This window comes from Eumetopias jubatus, unplaced genomic scaffold (assembly GCF_037043125.1).
Source record: "Eumetopias jubatus isolate StellerSeaLion01/CBP00866 unplaced genomic scaffold, mEumJub1_p1.0 scaffold_17, whole genome shotgun sequence".
Lineage (NCBI taxonomy): Eukaryota > Metazoa > Chordata > Mammalia > Carnivora > Otariidae > Eumetopias > Eumetopias jubatus.
In genome coordinates this window covers 9,891,256-9,912,276 of record NW_028274823.1, presented here as the reverse complement: position 1 = coordinate 9,912,276, position 21,021 = coordinate 9,891,256, and the positions used below count along the sequence as shown (strand labels likewise).

The window sequence follows — 21,021 nt, the reverse complement described above, 5'->3', positions numbered from 1 at the left end:
TGGGGTCCTGGCTGCATCACTCTTAACTTGTAGTGTGACCCTGGTGGAGTCACTTATCCTTTCGGGCCCTCAGTTTTCTCATCTGTAAAATAAGAGTACTGGACAAAATTTTTCACCAATTTATTCGCTACCACAGGCCCCGCTTATTTATCCGCCCACTGGACTGCAGTAGAGAGACTCATTATTGGCTGGTCAACTTTGTTAATTACTTCCCTCACCCAGAGGCATCCGCCCTTTTGGGGTAATCACAGCTGGCGAGGCACTCAGCATCCCCAGTCAGCAGAGCTATGCCCTCTCCAGTATCCAGGGCTGAGTGAATTCTGGGTCAAGGTCTCCCTTTCCACAAGGACGAGGTTCTGGCTTCAGGAAACCCTAACGTCTTTCTGGAACTCCCCTCTGCTGAACCTCCTGTTTCCCAACTCTTGGTCCCAGGCACCCTTCTGCACTCTGGACGCTAGCATGGCTCACATTTGGGAGGTGCTTTGGGCAAGGGTGGTTATAAATATTTGGAGTTTACTTTTTAAAACTATTTTTATTGGAAAAATATCGTGTGCACAAGGGAACTATCCAAATACACACACACACACACACAAATAGTGCAAAATCCCTAAGCCTTCCGCGCACCCTCCCACACCCACTCCACCCCAAGGTCGGCATTCCCAGCCCACCCGCCCTTGGGCGTCTCTGCCTGGGCAGGGCGTGTGTGAACCCGTCTCCTCCTGGGTCCTCAGGCGTAAGCTTTGTCCATCCTCTCAGCCTTGGCCTGGAGGCCTCCGCCCGCCGCCCGCGGGCCCGGCGCCACCAGGGCACGGAGACCCACCTCCGGAGTCGCCCCTGCCCCTCCAGCTGATGCCTTTGACTTGTTATCTGTCCCAAAGGATGCACCGAAGACTCTCAAGTGGAAGATCAAAGATGAACTCTTTTATTTAATAACAACGTTTTCGGATAATCATACGTGGTGAAAAATTCACGCGGTACAAAGCCCCTCTCTCACCCAGGACTCCCACCCTCCCCCCTCCCGGCCCCGCGCGTCACCAGCTCCTGGCGTCTCGCTCCGGAGCTATTCTGTGCGTGTACAAGCACGCATCCCACCCACAACAACTTTTTAAAGGAATCTGACACGAATGATTATATTCTAATTACTTCTGCTCTTTGCTTTTGTCGTGTAACCGTGGGTCTGGGTGTTGGCTTTCCGCCAGTCCCGCGGGCGCCACCTCTTTGTACGGCGGCACGGGGACCACATTCACGGTCGCGCGTGCCGGACACGGGGGTCAACGCCAGAGAGGTGCCCGTCCCCCTTCTCTGGAGCGCGTGACGGGAGCCAGCGGTGCCACCACCGCCCGGGGTCCGGGCAGCGGCCCCTCCCGCTGCCGGGGCGGGTCCCCAGCTAGGCAACTTGGGGAATTTTCTCGGGCCCGCACGCGCGGGGCCGCTGCAGGTTCCCCTTCGCAGAGTCTTTTAGTTTTTGGCTCGCAAGGGGCGTGAGAGAGCCCGCGAAGGGCGGAGAGCAGGGGCGCGTAGACCGGGAGACCGGGCCCCGCGAGAGGGCGGACCCGCGCGCCGCCCCGCCCGCGCCCCACCAGCCGCGCCGTGCCCGGGCGCGCCCGCCCTGCCCCCGCCGCGGGCTGTCCCCTCTCCAGCCGCCCGCCCGCCATCCGGCCGGCCCAACCCCCCCCCGGCACCAGCCCCCCCCACCCCCCCAGCCGCCGTGCCCGTCCCCAAGGCGGCTCGTCACCGCCGCGAGGCCAATGGGCTGGGCCGCGCGGCCGCGCGCACTCGCACCCGCTCCCCCTAGTCCCTCCCGCGCTCTCCCCGGCGCAGCTCTCGGGTCCTCGCCCAGCCCGCCGCCGCCGGAGCCGCCATGCAGCCCCCGCGCTCCTCGTGCCTCCCGCTGCTGCTGCTGCTCCTCGCGGCGCCCGCCCAGGCGCAGCCGTCCCGGGCCGGTGCCGCCGCCGGGTGCCCGGAGCGCTGCGAGCCCGCGCGCTGCCTGCCGCCGCCGGGACATTGCGAAGGCGGCCGCGTCCGCGATGCGTGCGGCTGCTGCGAGGTGTGCGGCGCGCCCGAGGGGGCGGCGTGCGGCCTGCAGGAGGGCCCGTGCGGCGAGGGGCTGCAGTGCGTGGTGCCCTTCGGGGTGCCAGCCTCGGCCACGGTGCGGCGGCGCGCGCAGGCCGGCCTCTGCGTGTGCGCCAGCAGCGAGCCGGTGTGCGGCAGCGACGCCAACACCTACGCCAACCTGTGCCAGCTGCGCGCCGCCAGCCGCCGCTCCGAGAGGCTGCACCAGCCGCCGGTCATCGTCCTGCAGCGCGGCGCCTGCGGCCAAGGTACCCGCGCGCGCGCGCGCCCCGAGCTCCCGGGTCTCGCCATCCCGGCCCCGACCGGTCCCCGCGGGCCGGCCGGGCGAGCCGAGGGGCGGCAAGGTGTTCAGGGCTCCCGCTCTCTGGGAAAGGCGGGCACCGGCCCCCGGGGAGCAGCATTCCGCGGGCCCCCTCGGAACCCAGCTTTGCGCCCAGCCCGGGGCCGGTTCCGCGCCTTTCCCAGAGACTCCGGGACAGGAGTGTGCGTATAGACTGAGAGCGACTGGGAAAAGGGCCTTGTGCCGGGGGCGTTGGGACCACAAGGACTCGTTTCTGTCGCTCTGCTGTCCCTCTGCTTCTCCGCGTTCTCCCCTCCGCCCTCCCCGCCCCTTCGGAGTTAACCGAGCGGGCATTTTCTTACGGATCCTGTCCGCGAAAACTTTGCTGCGGAACTTTGTGTTGAAAGGAACGGGGCTGCCGGCCGGCTCCGCGGCTCCCGCGATGATCCCGCGGGGCAGGCGCCCGGTGAGCAGCGCAGACCCCGCAGCGCCGTCGCCGCCGGCCTGCTGCCCGTGTTTTGAGCCAATCCTACAAAAATGAAAGTGGTTTTTTTTGGAATAAGCCGAACGGGACTTTGGATGGTGGAATCGGGGGCAGAGGGTGGGAGGCGGGTTAGAGATGGAGACCTGAACCCCTTCTCCTTCCTTTCGCGTGTTTTCGGTATCAACAGGACCCCTCGGGGGTGGGGCGGGGTGGAACGGCGGTGGGGAGGGGGCGAAGGATGGAGAAATTGTCTCTCTCGCGGGCCCTTCCAGAGGGATGCTTCTGGTCTCCAGTCAGGGAGACCCTGTGGAAAAACAGTACGGAGTTCAGCTGCGGCCGATCCCGCGGTGTCGGGCCCGGCCAGCCGCGCTTGGCAGTGCTTGGGGCGGCCGCCTCCTGCCCGGGGCAGTGCATGGAGGGGGAGAGGGGGACCCAGCGCCAGGAGCTGGTCCAGATTTTCTTTGTCGGAATAGGGTCCAGCATGACCAACTAGGGCCTGGCACAGGTTGGCTCACATGGAGAGCAAGGTGCCAGAGCTGTGTAGGAGAAACTGGAGAATTCCAGCAACTCAGGAGCAGGGAGCCTGGCCTCTGCCCGTAGGGAGGAGCCTAGCTAGGGGGTGCAGGAGACTTATCTTGGAGAGAAATGACCCAGTGGGGACTGAGGTATGGGTGTGACAATGCACAGGTTTGGGAGTGCGCTCGGTGCCCCAGCCCTGGGGGCCAGGCGTATTACCGGTGGGACTTTGCTCGGTTTCACAGCCTCCTGAGGAGGGGGCATGTGCTGTCATCCCCCTTTCACCGATGGGGGAACTGAGGTTCAGTTACTTGCCCAAGGCCACTTAGCTGGAATTTGAGCCCAGACGGCCTTCCTCCCAGCCAGCCTGGTGCCCAACCCCAAGGCTGAGGAAGAGAGGTCAGGCAGGGTGAAGGAAGTTTCCAGAGGGCCGGGGACAGCCTGGGCAAAGCCCGAGACTTGCTCGGGAGCTGGCGAATAGATTGGTGTGGCTGGGGACATTTGGGGAGGGCAGCGAGAGTGACCCAGGCTGGTGGCGCAGAGTCCCTGGCCCGAAGAGGCCAGCTCTGCTGTGTACTCGGAGGTACTCGGACCAGGGCAGCTTCAGGAAATCCCAGGGCGGGACTCAGCTAGCGGCCGAGCGCACAGCGCGCCAGGTGTGGCGGTAGGGCCACCGCATGTGGTGCGGTGATGGTGCGGCGAGGTGATGACCTGAAGAAAGCATATTGCATGTTTTTTGTCAGAAACAGCTGTTGCTGTGTGTCACCTCGCTGCTTCGGGTCCTGAGGAGCTGGCACCGTCTGAGCACCTAGTTTATTGCCCACGAGGTGGAGTCACTTAGTGAGCTTCGGACTTGGCAGAGGCATTCATAGTCGCCTTGGGACAGAAACAGGTCCTTGCCCATCGGCCATCGGGCCCACAGCAGGCTGCCAGAGAGCCAGCAAGGGGACAGCCACAGGAGGATGAGGGTGGCAGCCTCGAGAGGAGAGAGAGACAGAGGGGGCAAGGCTGTCCTCACCCTTTTCCTCTCTGCAAATATTTACTGAGGGCTGCAGGGGGTCAGACACTGTGTGTTTCTGTGTCTGCCTGGCACCCAGGCGGCACCTGATCGGTATGTGGGTAGATGATGAATGAACGCATCAAGAAACCAGAGACATGGAGCCATCCAGACTTCCCTTCATGGAAGGCTTTGCTTTTGTACCGCCGGGCCCCCCCCCCCCATCTCGCACTCCACCCTTGACTTCCCAGAGGTACCTCTGAGGACCAGAGCCTGGGAGCCAAGACTTCATTCGGTCGAAGCCCTGCCCCTGAGCAGGTCACTTGACGTCATTGTTAAATGAGGTGAATTGGCTGCCTGCTCTGGCGGAGGGGATTGGCAGGGATGCTGTTTGCGCTGGGCTGGACACCGGAGGCCTGAAGTTGGAGTGAGCCATGCAAGCATGTGGGGAAGGAGCTCCCGAGACAGGAGTGGGCTCCATGATTTCCAAGATCCTAGGGAGGGTTTGCCCGGAGCAGAGAGCGAGGGGAAGGGATCAGGAAATGGCCGCAGACCAGAGGCCCTGGGCAGGTGAGCGGCTCTTTGCAGTCATGGAACTTTGGATGGCGGAATGTGTCACCATTTAAAAGAAAGCCCTTTGGGGGCGCCTGGGTGGCTTGGTCAGTTGAGTGTCTGACTTCGGCTCAGGTCATGATCTCAGGGTCCTGGGATCCAGCCCTACTCAGCGGGGAGTCTGCTTCTCCCTTTCCCTCTGCCCCTCCCCACCACTCAGGCGCTCTCTCTTCTCAAATAAATAAATAAAATCTTAAAAAAAAAAATAAAAGAAAGCACTTTTATCTGTACACTGTTTAATGAAGACTTCAGACAACGTCTCCTAAAAAACAGTTCTGGAAATGAAGGCAAATCCTCTATCTCAGAAATCAGTGCTGCTGTCAGGGTTTGGATGGGAAAGGGTCCAATTATACTAGAGAACAAAGATCTCTCCTCTTGCACCATTAGCGGTTTGGATTAGTTTAAAGCAAAAACTCTCTACGGTCAGGAAATTATAACAAAGAAAGGAATTGCAATTAATATAACAGTATAATAATAAAGGCCAACATATGTTTAGTGCTTATTCTGTGCCAGGCATATGTTAACTCATTTGACCCTCCTAGAATCGTATGAGGGTTGTTCTGGAATCTCCCACAGCTGGGAGACACAGTCACAGAGAAATTCCTTGTCCAGGACTTGAACCCATGCCTCTGGTCCAGGGCCCATTCACAATCACCACGCTGCGCTGTTGACAGAGAAACTAAGATTATACGCCAACTTCAGCTAAGCCGCAGCTAATAGCTGGAATAAACAGTGCTCCAGATGGCCATGGCCTTGAGATGAAATGTAGGACACCTCCCAGCTCTCAGTCCGTGGGCACGGGAGGTGGAGGACATGGTTGCCCCCGGTTGCCATCAGGGCAGCTCTTGCAGCAGAAAAGCAAAAGGAGCAGAAGGGGCTGGAGTAAAGATGTTTCCGAACCGGAGCCCCAGGCCCCAAACGGCTCTTGGGGAGAGAAAGGCCCCTCTGGATTCCCAGATGTTGCAAAAGACGGGTCAGGATGTGTAGCGCTGCAGACCTCTGCCAGAAAATGGACAAGAGTCCAGGAAAGAGGCTGAAAAAGACTTCCCAAAGCAGCAGGCTCCTCCATTTCTGCTCCTAGTACCCCCGACAGGACAGCCCACCCGACCCCACCCGAAACACAGCCCAGACAAGCCTGGAGCTCTCCCCATCCCGGTCCTGGTACCCCTGCCCCCCAGGCCTGAGCAGGGAGGGCCTCTGGTGTGCATTCCCGGTGAAGGACCACTGGCTTAGAAGAAAAACTGTCTTTGCCACAGTTTATGAGGCTTTGCGCTCTCTGGCTGGCTATTTGCTTTTATTCTCTGTCAGTTTTGCTAAAGAGTTAAAATATTAAGGTTTCATAAAATTAGTAAGTTAAGAGTATCGAAAGCCAAGCATCTGAGTAACTTCATTCCATCCAGAAGAGCTGTAAATAGGTTGCATTAGAGCTTAAAATAACTGCATTCAGTAAGCGATTACGGTGGGGACCATGAGCTAACTGTGGTCAGACGTCCGACAGCCTCCGACTGCAAGGCTGGATTCTCAGTCCATTTGGGGTTGTGTGATCCTGGACACCGTTTCATGCCTTGGATTGAGAAATCAGACTTTCCATGAGCTTATATTTCAAGTGAATAAATAGCTCTGGTGAGGCTTAGTTTGAAGAAGAAATCAAGTTTGGCTAGTGGTTGAGGGTTCCTTGGAAGGCCAGCTGGAGTGGAGGGACCAGCAGGCTGGTGACCAAGTGACCGGCCCCCAACCTCTCAGAGCCTCAGCAATGAGGGGATTGGGCCAGATGATCTCTGAGGTCCCTTCCTGCTGGAATGGTCCGCGATTCTTGTAAGAAAACTAGTCTGAAAAATTGTGGTCACTGCGTCCCTATTTTAAAGGCTGGGCTGAGTTATTTCTTTTCTTAGGTTATTGATGGGTAAAGCCCGGGTTGACATTGGCCCATCTTGAGCCTGGTTCCTGAGTACCTTCAGCTTTTGCTGGCTGTGGAAAATCCCTGGGTGACTGCTGTGGTGACATGCCCACCCCCCAAGACAGGAGCTCCAGCGGACCTGGTGGAGCTGCTTGCTGCTTCGCAGGGGCTCTGAGGCTGGGCTGCATGGGTCCCTGGAGTGGGATCCCTCCTGAGTCATTTCGTCTTTCCTTCCCACCTTCTCTGCCATAAAAAAGAGAAAGAGAGAGCAAGAGAAAGAAAGAAAGGAAGGAAGGAAAGAAGGAAGAAAATAAAAAGGAAGGAGGGAAGGAAGGTAGGAAGAAAGAAAGAAAGGGAGGGGAGAAGAAAAGAAAGAAAAAGAAAATTAGTCTTAGCAGAGAAACTGGGGAGTGTCGCTATTCCAGATGCTTTTGGCAAGGCTCCCAGAAGTGGTAGGGAAGATGGTGTGATCCATGCTGCTGGGTGACGTGTGTCTAGAGCCACTGACGAACCCCGCCAGTACAACACGGCCCAGGACAGAGATGAGTGGCAGTGAAGAGGCACGTCCCTCGCTGCGGCCAGGGCCCAGAGTTTAGCTCTTGGAATTAGTGACATGAGTTCTAAGTATATTCAGAGCATTTATGGAATGCCTACTGTGTACTCAAAAGGCCCGGATGTAGGGAGTCAAAGGGAGTAAGGCCAGGCAGCCCACGGTCTTTCAGGAGCTCGTAGTAGGTCACATAATACCTGGCTGAAGGAGTTAGATCACCGCTTTCTAAATGTGGGACTTCTTGGGTGTGACTTAATCTCCATAAGCCTCCATTTCCCCATTTCTCTAGTGAAATCATAATAAAAACACGAGGCCTTGCATGCATGTGTCCTGGGGTTGCTGGAGGGTGGAAAAACCTACTTATATGAAGCGCTTGGAGTGTGAGGGATGCATTACTAGAACCCAGTCAGTATTAGTCACCATCACAGTACCTGCCATCAGCACCGAGGCATCTAACAAGGAGTCAGCTCGGTGGGGGAAATGCTATAATGATCGTGTCTTCCTGGGGATAAGGTGGGTCGGTGGGTTAGAGAAGGCTTTGCTGAGAAGGAAGGTTAGGTAAGGGACGTGTGTCCTGCGGGCTGACTTGGAAATTGCCAATAAATATGTTTAGAGAGTTTCTCCAGGCAGAGGGACTCAGACACCACCTTGCTCGTCACCCTCTGAACCCCCTGGTCCTTGCTGAGATATATCGTTTGACAAGTGTGCGACTTCTCTCACCCTCCCTGGGGTTTGTGACGCTCTAGAGATAGCAGTGGCTAGCCCTGAAGCCCCAAGACCTTCTTGAATAATCCTTGGTTTGCTTTCCATGTTTTAGAAACTCCTCCCATGGAAATAATTGTCCCATCTTAAGGGGGGAAAAAGTTTGGGAGCCTGCGGGTACACCCTATGATTTGAGATTCCCAGGACAAATTGTCAAGTAAGCGCATTTCAGAAACAGTCCTCCACAGCATCATGTGACAGCAGCTGGTCCCTCACCAGGGGCTGAGCCCGTCCCCTTGGGCGCATGATGATTTCGGAGGGCATGTTGTTGTGGCTGGAATTTTTGATAATTTCAAACTTGAATATATCCTGTCTAAATGAGTCAGAGCCTTGTGCAAGATTTTCAAGCCTCAGGAAACCTCTTTTTCTTGAGTTGTGCAATCAGATCTTGAGAAGAAGACAGTAGGCCTGCGTGTGTGTGTGTGTGTGTGTGTGTGTGTGTGTGTGTGTGTGTGTGTGTGTGTGTGTGTGTGTGTGATGAGCTGTTTTGTTTTGTTTTTTCCCCTCAGGGCCTGGCAAGATTTGCAGTAGAGCTCCCTTCCACCCAGTTTCGGGTGAGATTTCCCCGGCTCATCTAGCATTTGAGTCATCGCACTCCCCATGGCTAGGAGAACCTTGTCTTCGGTGCCACTATTCCAAGTGGCAGTCACTGCTTGGTGGGGATGGATGGACACAGGGAGTTCTGCCCGGCGGGGATGCCCAGGCAGGTGGCGGCCATATGGATGTAGAGAAGAGAAGACTGAGCATCTAGCGGGCACATCTGCTTTTCTCTGGCAGAGTGAGCTAGCCGGGGGCTCTGGTGTGGCGGGGGGGGCAGTATTCTCCAGGACGGCCAGGTGGTGGGGAACAGTGTGGGCATAACAATGACCCAAAGAGCTACGGCCAGTGGGTGTTCTCTGGGAGGGGGTGCTGTGCTGCCTGAGGTAGGGGCCTGCCCAGGTGACCGCCCACAGTTGGGGTGCATGCTGGACGCACCCAGGGAGGGGGCGGCACTGTCCTTGCTCCCTGGCTGACTGGCAGTCCGCTCGCAAGCAATGGATTGTAATCGTCCAAGGCTAGCCAATAGGGATGGAGCAGAGCTGGGCTGGGGACCCAGGTCTTCTGTACTCCCAAATCACGGCTTGAGACTTCTCTGTCCCAACTGTTATTTAGAAGCGTGTTACTTAATCTCCAAATAGCTGGGGGGTTTCCAGCTATCTTTCTGTTACTGATTTCTAGTTCAGTTCCATTGTGGCCTGAGAACATACTTTGTATGATTTGTGTTCTTTTAAGTTTGTTAGGGTGTGTGTTGTGGTCTGGAATGTGGTCTGCCTTGGTGAGTGTTCCATGTGAACAGCCGAATATTCTGCTGTTGTTGGGTGGAGTGTGTTATAAATGCCAGTCAGGTCTGGCAGATTGATAATGTTGCTCAGGTCAACTCTGGCCCCACTGATTTTCTGCCTTCTCAGTCTGTCAGTCCCCGAAAGAGGGGCGTTGAAGTCTCCTGAGTCTGTTCTGAAATCCTGAGCTGCTGTCTCCTCTGTGACCTGCTGGTGTCCTAGGAAACATGTGTTCTAGCCCCCCTTGGACCTTTTGGGTGAGTGACTAACTCCCTTCGGCCTTGGTTTCCGTATCCACGACAGGGGGATAAGGGTGCTGCCTCGGAAACCTCGGGGGGACACTGGGGGGGTCAGGCTGAGAAGGCACTTGTCACCTGGGAGTCCTGGAACATCGAAGCTGCGAGGAGTTAGGACCTCTAATTGGCAATTCTAGACTCTTCGGGACTCCTGATAGAACCAGCACCAAGCAATGGAGCCAGAAGGATGGAAAAAGTCATATGCTTCCTGGGTGTCAAGACACAGGTCTCAGGGCGCCTGGGTGGCTCAGTCTGTGAAGCGTCTGCCTTCGGCTCAGGTCATTATCTCAGGGTCCTGGGATCCAGCCCCACATCAGGGCTCCCTGCTCGGTAGGGAGCCTACTTCTCTCCCTCTGCCCTGGTTCATGCATGCATGCTCTCTCTCTCTCTCTCCCCACCCAATCGCAGTCTCTCAAATAAATAAATAATTAAAAAAAAAAAGACACGGGTCTCCTCAGGGCATGTTCCCTTGTCCCACTGAGACACCATAGCTCTTGGCCAAGGTCACTGAATTGTTTGCAAGCACGGATCCTCTGTTTCAGGGAAGCCAAAGGCAGAGTCCTCCAGCATCAGCTCCAAGGGAAGAACAGTTTGGTTCAAAACACCAGCACCCCAATTATCATGTAGAGCGCACCGCCATCTCTTATGCCTGCAGGGAACCCGTGGCCTGCATTCTGAGATCCTCAGGCTGAGTTCCTGCCGAGCATTTGCTGGTCAAGGGATGGTCTGAGTTGAGGTTCCTTAGGTCCCAGCCTGAAATTTCTTCACCAGTTTGACATTTTGGGCTCTGAAAAATATAGCCCAATATGGTTCAGCCCTCATTGGAAAAACCCAGTAGGAGAAGTCTGATGAGAGAAAGTACAGGAGGAAGGGCAAGAATTTGAGACCATCTAGAAAGGACCCACGTACGCTGATTCTTTTCTGCATGTGGGGTTGTGTAGTACTCTCATACACAGCCCGTTCCCTTGGGATATCCATCACTGGCCAGCAGATCATCCCTCATCCTCTGAAAAATATCACTGCATTTCCACAACCTGCCTCTGACTACGGCAACTCCCCATCTGCTTGTTTTCGGGGGTCCTGTGGAACAGGGACAACTCCTTCCCTGCGGAGACACCGGAGCTTGTCCATACTCACCAACAGACTTGTGGAGAGGACTGAATCCCAGAACCTGAAACCTGAGTTTGGAAGGTCCTTGCAGGTCCTGTTGCCCAACCCTTCACTTTACAGATGGGGAAACTGAGTCACCCAAAGGGAGCATGCCTCTCATAAGCTGCCCCACTCATCAGTGGGGGGCCAATGTAGACTCTGTGCTGAGGCCCAAGGAACGGCCCTTGAGGCCTTCCCACCTCAGCCACACCTTCCTGCTGGAGCTGATGGGTGTTTGGGAGGGGACAGGGTCCATCCAGATGATTTTTCTATGAGTCTGAGAAACGGTGGGTACTTTTTGCTTAGTCTCCCAAAATGATGCTAAAGAAAACACCCCCTGCCCCAAGCAGTCTCCTTTGGTTGGAAGATGGCCCAAAAGCTACCCCTGTAATGACCGATTTTTCCTCTCAAGAGTCCTAAGCACATATTATTAATGCCCTGTAACTGTAATTACAGTGCCCTTGCTGAAGGGAAAAACAAAACGAAACAAAACAAAAACGGTACAAATATCATGGTGGACGTGCCAGATAAGTCAGGGCTGAGATGCTTCCGTGCCTTTTAAGCTGTGGTTGGATTTTCTTTGAGATGAATATAACCCAGCTTCCCTTCTCTTGGCATAAAGGCTCTTTTTGATTTCTTTTACCATACTGTGTAGACATCTTGGGAGATGCATTCATACTTTTGAGGACATATTTTACTGTATCAGTTTTTTAAAGTTATAAATAGAGTTGAATTACATCAGAAAGAAAGAAAAACAGAAAAAGAGCCTCTGCAGCTTCATCGTCTCTGTCCTAAGCATCACCAGCATCTGGTTGACCAGTCCTCCCTTTGTGTCCGTTTGAAGCTGTGGTTGCTGTCGGGAGCGATACGGAAACGAACATTTTCATGCTCATCATTATTTCTGTATCTGGGGTTATTCCCTCGGGTAGATATTAAGAAGTACGACGACTGGATGAAATGATAGGGATTTTGTATGCCCCTTGGTGTATGTTGCCAAGTTGTTTTCCAAGAGGATTATACCCGTATTTGTTGCCATCAGCTATACAGTTGTCAGCCTCTTAAGTCACTGACAGGGGAGGCAAGCTAAAAGAAGTTCCCCCAAAAGAAATCCTTCAAGATAAATAGAATAGGAAGGTACCACACGAGTCATCCTGCTCAGTGAGTTAATTACCCTGGTTGATCTTTTAAGTTCTTTTTATTCTCAGGTGGATGCCTTTTTTTTTTTTTTCAGATTTTATTTATTTATTTGAGAGAAAAGAGAGAGCGAGCTGTGGAGAGGGGCAGAGAGAGACGGAGAGAGAAGCAGACTCCCTAGTGTTTTCACTGAGGAGCCAGGACCGGCCAGGGGATGTGAAGGTCCGAGGTCACAAGCCAGACTATGACGGGGAACATGAGTCTCTGGCCACGCAGCCCAGGCCTCTCCACACGGAGCCTCCCGGATGCCAAGGCTGCCCAGGATGCAGGAGGAGACCAGAATGTTTTTGTTTGTTTTGAAAAGTGAAGAACATGTTTATTCAAATGTTTCATACACACGAACAGAAATATAACATGAACCACGTAGATAAAATCCAGCTTTCTAGTAGCCACGTTCAAAGAGTAAAAAGGAACAAGTGACATTTTTTTTTCTTTTTTTATTGCAGGTCTATTGAGACATAATTCACATACCATAAAATTCACCCTCTTAAAGTGTACAGTTCCCAGTTTCCCTGTATTCGTAGAGGGGTGCAACTATCACCATGATCTAACTCTAGAACATTTTCATCACTCCCCAGAGAAACCCAGTACCTGTTAGCACGCACCCCATACTTCCCCTCTGCCCAGCCCTGGGCAACCACTAATATGCTTTCTATCCCTATGGATTTGCCTGTTCTGGACATTTCATATTAATGGAACCACACAATGTGTGGTTTTTGGTGGTGGGTTTGTTTCCCTTAGCGTCATGTTTTCAGGGTTCAATCCTGTTGTAGCATTCCTGAGCATTCCATTTTATGACCGCATCATATTCTATTGTGTGGATATAGGAAGGCCAGGCTTTCTGTTTTATCTGCTCTTCTTTTTTTTTTTTAATATTTTATTTTATTATTTATTTGAGAGAAAGAGAATGAGAGATAGAGAGCACGAGAGGGAAGAGGGTCAGAGGGAGAAGCAGACTCCCCGCTGAGCAAGGAGCCCGATGCGGACTCGATCCCGGGACTCCAGGACCACGACCTGAGCCGAAGGCAGTTGCTTAACCAACTGAGCCACCCAGGCGCCCATTATCTGCTCTTCTTGACAGGGAATCCTAATCCCAGCCAGGAAGGTCACTCTGAAAGTCTGAACTGGTGAGGCGGCACTGGCTCATTCTATCAGAAGAAACCTGAGCACGGGACACAGGAAGCCAGCACTGCAAACAGGAATATTCTATATGGATGAGAATTATATGCTGAAAGGAAAAGATCAGGAAATGCACTTTTCAGGTTTATTAGATCATATACCTTTTTCGGGAGCTGGAAAGGATGTCGGAAATTGTGTCGCCTAGCCTCTCATCATCTTACTGATGAGGTAACTTGAGGCCCAGAGAGAGGAAGTGGCTTGTCTGGGGTCTCAGGGCCCACTTTTCACTTCTTACTCGAGCCAAAGATTCCTTCTGGCTTCTGTCAGTTTGACAAGTTACCCTCATTCTCCTCCTCGGATCTGGAGGATCGTGCTCATCACGAATGGGCATGGGGCGCTTCTCAGGAGGAACTGTCCCCTTCCTGGATGGAGGGCCTTGGTTCTCTGGTCACACCCCTCCCTGTACCTTCCTGTTCCCCACCCCAAACTCCAGATCCACCTCCCCCCCCCCACCAAGGGGCTGTGGGAGGGGGCCCAGGACAGCTGAGGAGGGTGTCCCTCAGGCCCCTTGAGCAGCTCAGCCATCTCCTCCCAGCCTGCTGCTTGCGGAGCCTGAACCTTGCCGGCCACTCCAGACATAACAACTATGAGCAGTCAGAGCAGGAAGAGAACCCAAATGAGAAATCTGGGAAGGTCAAGACCGGAGCCAGATGCTTATCAAGGGGAACGTTAATAGTGTTTTTGTGATCTGAGCAGTCAGCCATTTCCCTGATGGTAATAAAAGACACATCATGCGGGCATTCAGGAGACTTCGGGAAAAAGAAGAATTGTGGGGGGGAGTTGATTGGAAACTTTTTCTTAATACATACAGTAGGTCAGGAAAGACTGTCAAATGCAACAATGCTGACCAAACCCAAGCATTCACCATGGTGTGCAAGGAAGGACCTTTCTTTTTTGGGGGGGGGGGGGTTGGGCAATGAGACTGCAAAGTGATTAGCAATGACAGGCACCATTAAACATAGACACATTGTTCTGGAAAAGGCACCTTATAATACCAGCAGCGTTGAAGCTGAGCCACGCTTGTGACTGACAGAATTTGTAGGGGTTTGTAGCCAACTGGCCAGGTGCTCCCGAGAGCCTGTTGGGGATCGGGAGAGACCGTCTCAGACTTGCTTGGGTCAGAGTCAGGGTTTGCGCTCCTTCACTTCACTTGCCCTGGTCTTTTCCAGCACCATCGGCTGCATCCGTGGGCCAGCTTCCACAGACGGCCCTGGGCTCAGGGCACCATGGACATGGGGGACGGACTGGCAGCCTGAGGTCTGGCGTCAGGCGAGCTTTTCCCACTTTCAGCCGTCTGGGAGACTGCTCCGGAAAGAGAGGGGCTGCCAGCGCTTGGAAGTGCCAGTGTGGGCTGGAAACCGAGGCCAGGCTCCCGGGCTCCGCCTCCTCTTCCTCCTTTATTCACGATGAGGCGAGAAATAGGTCACCCGGAGCCCTCCTGCGTTTTATTTCTTTATTTCTGTACAGAAGACCGTATGGGAGTCCCTCGTTCGATTTCGAACCTTAAAAAAGTAACAGTTGCTACTTGTCAATTCAGTTTATTTTAACAAGAAGAGGTCCAAGAGCCTTTGGCCTTGGGAAGTCTGACTCCCAAACTGTGTCTTCTGTTTCGTTCTTCCTTTGATTTGCAGCCGGGTGTTCCTGATGATGCACAGGATTTTCAGGTTTGTTTTAGACCTCAGCTTGCGGCCTTCACCACAGCCAAGTGATGCCCGTCTCTCCCTCCTGTGCCTTTTCCCTGCAAGGTTCAGAGACACCTCATTGCACGGGGGGCCCCAGGCGCCCTGGAATTTGCAGCCACAGCACTGATTAGAATGGGGGTCTGGGTTCCTGGAATGTGCAAAGTCTCGCTTCTGTTTCTGCTGCCTCCACGCCCCAGACCAGTGCGGGGCCAGCCTCTGGGTTGGAGCCGTGGCTGACAAGTGTCCTTGGAATGGAATCGAGTGGGACAGACAGAATGCAGTCACTCAAACGGAAAGCATGGAGAAAATGAGTCTTGCGGGGCATCTTTGCTGCTTTCACTGGGTTCTGCTTCTCCCTGCCCCCAACAGGCAACCACTCTTGCAAACAGGAGGCCCCATCCCCTTTGCACTTCATGACTCATTACCCATTAGGAACCTGTTTAAATTGATTTCTCTGCTGACCCTCAGGGAGAAAGTCGTGGAAGTTCATTGTAAGAGGAGGAAGCATTCTCTTTCTCCGCTGCCGTCTAGTTCCTGTTATGCAGCCTGCCTGCCTCTCTTTCTCCCCTCTTGGCTGGTCCTCCTTCCTCCCGCCCCCCCCCCCCGCCTCGTCTGCCCCCCCCCCCGCCTCGTCCCTCTCACAGTCATTCTCAAATTCATCCTGCAACCTCACAAAGAGAGCTTTTCTTAGTGAAAAATCATCCCCCTTGCCCTCCCTGAATGTGGACCAGCACCCCTCCCAGCTGCATGGTGTCAGGTTAGTTAACCGCCTGCTTCCTGGTCCCGTCTCCACGTGCCTGCACAAGTGGGACAGGTGTCCCGCTCCCGCCTCAGGGGCCTGTGCCCGGCAGAGTTATGGAGCCCAGTTCCAATTCTGACATCAAAAGACCTGATGTGACAAGCAGCGTGGCGGGGGCCCGTCATTGAGCGAAAGCCGGGTATTCTTGCCGTCCTAGCGACGGGCCATGGCAGGTGCTCCCTATCGGTTGGCCTTGGTCTGCAGCCCTCCCATTCTCTGCTCTGTTTTGTCTCTCTGCTGTTGCACCCCCCCCCCCCACCCGCAGCCCATCCGCGGTGTGGGGACCTTGGGCTCAGGGCGGTGCCGTGCTGGGGAGGTAGGAGGAGCATAGGAGGGCCAAGCTTTGGATTCAGCTCTGACTGCGTTTGCCACTCCCCCCGCACCCGCCCCCCCGGGTCCATCGGCTTCTCTATGAGGGTGCCAGACTGAGCAAAACAGAGCGGGTAGGAGAGCGGGTAGGAGAGCGGGTGCTGTGCCAGGGGTGTAATTTCCTCCTGGAAGTCCCCTCTGGATTTGGGCCCAGATTTATTTACCCACCAAGTAGCCTGTTGGTAGTTATTTTTAATCTGGCCATGCTAGGGACAGGGAAATGTTCAGATGTGCCCCTTGGGCCATCGGAAGATGAAAAAGGGGACAGTCTCCAGCACGCACCCCCACGGCAGTACATTCTGGGGTGTCAGCGGATTGTTGGCCTGAACTAAGGCTGGTACTTGGAGGATGGAGCTCCAGAGGCAGGACCTCATGGGGGGGGGCTCATGCTTGGGGTGCGGGGGCCGCGGGCGGGTGGCTGATGACAGCTGAGGAGTGCGTCCCAGACCCCTTAATCAACTGAGCCCTTCCGAAGGACTAAATATTTCATGACACCCCACTCGGGGCCTGCTGTGGTTTTTCTTGATTTACAATTCCTGAGCCGGTGGGAGCCTGGCTGGCTGTGCCTTTGCCTTTGAAGGGACTTGTGCCCGGGCCCGTGTGACAGAAGGCAAAGAAGGGCTGGAATGGGAGCGCGAGGGGGCCGGGGCACGTGGAGGAAGGCGAACTGTCCCCGGCCGCCCTCCCGCGGTCCCTTGGCCAGCAGGCCCTGGCTGACCCTGGCCTTTTTGGCTGAGTGTCTTCCTTGGTATTTCTCGTCCTCTCCCTGCATCCTGCCAATGGTTGGGACTGGGCTGTGCTATGATCTGTAGGCTTGCAAGGGCCAATACCTTTAGGGGCACTTACAGTTGCAGCGATTAGGTGAAACATCACAAGTGAGGTCTTCCCTTTCTCCTCGAGAGCCGGGAGGGGGAGGGGGAAAGTGGAAGCCACCCAATCGAGCCTCCTTATTTTAAAGTTCAGGAACCTTCAGCCCAAGGGGCTTGCCTGAGGTCTCATGCCCACCCCCCATGTGTGAGCGGTGCCTGCACCTTGGACCGTGGAAGGGGGGTGCCTCCCGGCATGTGGGGTGCCCATCAGCCCCTGAAGACTGCCTGTGAACCTGGCTCGGCCAGATTCAGCATCTCAGTCAGCTCCTGAGCAACAGGTGCTGCCTCTCAGTACTTCGTCTGCACTTGGGGCCTTAAATCAAACGAAATTGGAAATGCAGGTGTGCAGCCTGTGTGGTCCATGCTCAGAAGGACCTCATACCTGGGTTAATGCTCTGCTGTCCTCCTCTTGGACTTCTTAATACTGTTGGAACAAGGAGCCCCTGCATTTTTGTTTTGCACGGGGCCCTACAAATCATCTATCCGTCCTGAATGTGGGACAGTGCATTAAAATGCCAGTGATTTGATCAATCTGCTCTTGCAACTGATTTGAATTTTGGGAACATGCTGTTCCCTGTGAATAAAGGGGGATTCATTTCTTTTCCCTCGAATACACTGTGTTCTGTTTTCCAAATTAGCTCTACTTCTCGATTCTGTTGAGAAATTGGAAGGCGCGATTGTTCTTGTTGGAAGCCAAGGTTGGATTGTGAATCCTGAGTTCTGGCCCTGAGCTCTCAGGCACGGAAGTGGGAAGCATTTTCCTACAACCATGGGGGCTGCAGGGGGCTGGAGGCTGAGTGAAGGACCTGGAAGGGGGGCTACAGCTGCAGAGCAGAGGGGCTAGCCTCCCACCTGCGCCACCTGCCAGCGCCGAGGACATGAGTCACATGTTCCACTTCTCTGCTTTACTTCCCTGATCCTTCATTTTTCCACCTTTCTGTATGCTGGGCCTAAGATCCACCTTATAGGCTTGCAGGAATAATTAGAGGTAATTTTTACTGAGTGCCTAGCATTGGGCTTGACGCATAGTAGATGCTCAATAAGTGAGTACGGTTATGGTGTTATTATTTGGTTGCCAGTATTGCGGATTGGGTGGGGTTTGACTAGCTGTCTGGGAGGAGAATAAGGATTCCGGGCAGGAAGACAAACAGTGTGAGCGTAAGGAGGTAGGGTGGCGCGTGGTGGTTTTTGGAGGCCGGTGAGAAGTTTGCAGCAGTGGAGAGTGTACATCAAGAAGTCCTGGGATAGTGAGTTGGGGAATCAGAGCCTCCTCTGGAGGAGGGAGCTGTGTGCAGGAGATGGGGGAGACCAGCGTGGGGGTCCTGCGGTAAGTTTGTGCACCCCCAGGTGGTAGCTGTCATTGCGGGGGAGACACCTGAAGATGGGCCATGTGTGCCTGAACTAGACAGCAGAAATGGGATTCTGAGAAGCCTTAGAAGTGTGGGAGGAGGCACTGGGAGGCCCTGAAATGTACCTGGGCGGTGGCACACCTGGTGAGAGGTGGGAGGTGATCATGGCCTTGAGCGCAGGCTTTGTGTGCCTCCTCTCCCTTAGGACTCGCAACTGCCTGGAGGAGGTGATGTTATCTTCATGTTGCAGGACGGGAGAGTGAGGCTCAGACGGGGGCCACTGCCTGAAGTAACACAGCTGTGAAGCAGCAGAATCAGCACTTGAGGCCAAGTCTGGCTCGGGAGTCATCCTGGCACTAGTGGGGGCCTTGGGACCTTTCCCAGCCTCGCTGACCCTGCTAGGAATCCACTGGGGTTGGAGCTCAGCGTGGCATTCCGTCCATCCCTGACACTCCAAGCGTCGGATGGGGAGAGGGTGGGCCGGTCTGCTTGGAGAAGGCACAGTGGAGCCAAGAACAGGGGCAGGGTGTCCAGGATCCATTGCTAGGATTCCTGGAGCCAGGTCTGAGGCAGCCCCCCTGCTGCAGCCCTGGGGCTCTCTTGCGACTGCCAGGGAGGGCCTGGAGGGCTCCCTGGGTCCTTCTAAAGCAGATGCCTTCCATGCTGGTCATGTTGTCTGGTGGGTGACTGAGAGTCCTGGCGGCTGAGGCAGCGCATCCTGTAGGTGTAGCTCAGAGGTCCCCCCACCCCTACCCCTGACATCGCGAGCCAGTCATGAGCTCCAGAGGGCCTGGGAGCTGGGAATATGCGGGACTCAGGCCTGCTACTTGGGTAGGGTTGGCACTCCTGCCTCCCTGCTGGCAGGTCTGGGTTTTATGGGGTCTGAAACTCGTACAAGTCAGAGGACCCTCTTTAAGAAAAAGAATTCAAAATTATAAGTATAACATTAGGCATGGACATGATCTTTATTTAGATTGAAAAAGCAAACCACCACAAATTACAAGTTTTTTTAAAATGAGAAAATACTACAGACTCCAAAAACCCAGAAAAATGTCATGATGTTGTCATTAACTGCCAAATACACCTTCACCTTTAAAATACCTTCCCTCTCCTCTATATTTTTTGGCTATAGACTCTTTGATCACCTTTTCATATGACAGTGAGTTTGTAATGTTTCCTATGGAGAGAATAGAATGACTTATTATTATTGTTGTTAATTTAGTCTTTCCTCTGGCATATTTCTCCACCACTGTATACTTCCAGGCCAGGTCACCATACCCTATAAAACCTCTGGCTTGCACTAGGGAGCCAGCAGGATGGAAGAATAAGAGTGTCCCTGGAAACCAAGTCTGTTCCGGGATAGAAAGGCAGAAGTGACTTCAAAGCACATGAAAATTCAAGCAAAATGATTCTACAGTTTGACTTTTTAGCCACATCCCCAAATGCTCCAGCCACTCTGATAGGACAAGAGATGTGTGGCCGAGGTAAGGAGACAGTGGCCTCAACCAACTGCAGTTTAAATATTTTTATAAATATTTTTGTTGTTATTTATTAACTATTTTCCAAAAAGCGTCTGACAACTGAATACTTTGCTAGGGCCCCTCGCGGGGCCAATGTTTACCTTCACCCTTCACTGTAAATCCACTTTTGCTCCGAATTACTGCAACTGTGTTGGGATTCAAGAGCCTCTGCTGGAGAGAGCCCAAGAGGCATCAGACAAGAGGTGCCCAGATTTTCATGGTTTATGACACCCTTCGTGTCTCAGTAATTTTTTCATGGTACCCCCTGGGCCAAAACAAATACCTAATGGTTCTATTCATCAAGTAATTAGGTCCCAACAACTGAGTGGGTGTTTGTGCCTTTACAGTATAATAGTCACTTGAAAAGAAAATACAGGAAAAATAGTATTTTAATTTTGTTATTCAATAACCACCCCTATTTATGAATGGACTAGGTGTACTGCTGGGTGCCATATAGCCTGTTGGAACCAAATTGGACACTGCCACCCCCATTTCCAAGTTCAATGTTGATTTTTGTACAGTACTTGCTTTTAATCACAGTGACCACCAGAAACCAAAGTGACAAAGATACGAAGTCATCCAAAGGATTATAGTGTCATCTGATTTTGAAACTGAGAACTAGCTCTCAAGATGTCCAGCAGATATCAAGTATCACTGTGTTTCCGCAGAAAACTTAAACTATCCTATGAGTTTGCTATGGCACTCCAGGGTGCCTTGGGGCAGAGTTTGAGAACTATGGCATTAGGACCATAAACACTTACTTCTCTCTTCTTCCTGACCCACATCTAATCTTTACTTGACGTTTTTACCTTAAATATTAAAAAAAAAAAGCACACATCTTGATGTTTTTAAAGCACATACCTGATTTTGTGTTACATTTTTGCCTAGAAACACGGTCTGTTGGTTCATAGTCCCCACGTTGTGATTTTCATTTTCGCTGCAAAAACACATTTCCTTCACTGTGATAATGTATGTCAAATACTTAGTGCCTGGCTCTTTTTGGCAAACACTTAATAATGGAAGTGTCTGTTATTACTAATTTTAATACTAATTAATGAAACTTAGCAACACTGTGTGTATCTCTCTTTCCTCCTGTAAGGAAGCTGTTGAAAGTAGTTAAGAAGT

At 53.4% G+C, this 21,021-nt stretch overlaps 1 protein-coding gene across 1 annotated transcript in view; it reads left to right on the top strand.

Annotated features, from left to right (window-relative positions):
* Window positions 1–1,846: 1,846 nt before the first annotated feature.
* Window positions 1,847–21,021, top strand: part of HTRA1 (HtrA serine peptidase 1) — a 52,375-nt gene continuing 33,200 nt past the window's right edge. Inside the window, exon 1 of the mRNA XM_028121763.2 lies at window positions 1,847–2,321. Coding sequence (XP_027977564.1) covers window positions 1,862–2,321 — 460 coding nt within the window. The 5' untranslated portion in view covers window positions 1,847–1,861. The remainder of the gene's footprint in view (window positions 2,322–21,021) is intronic.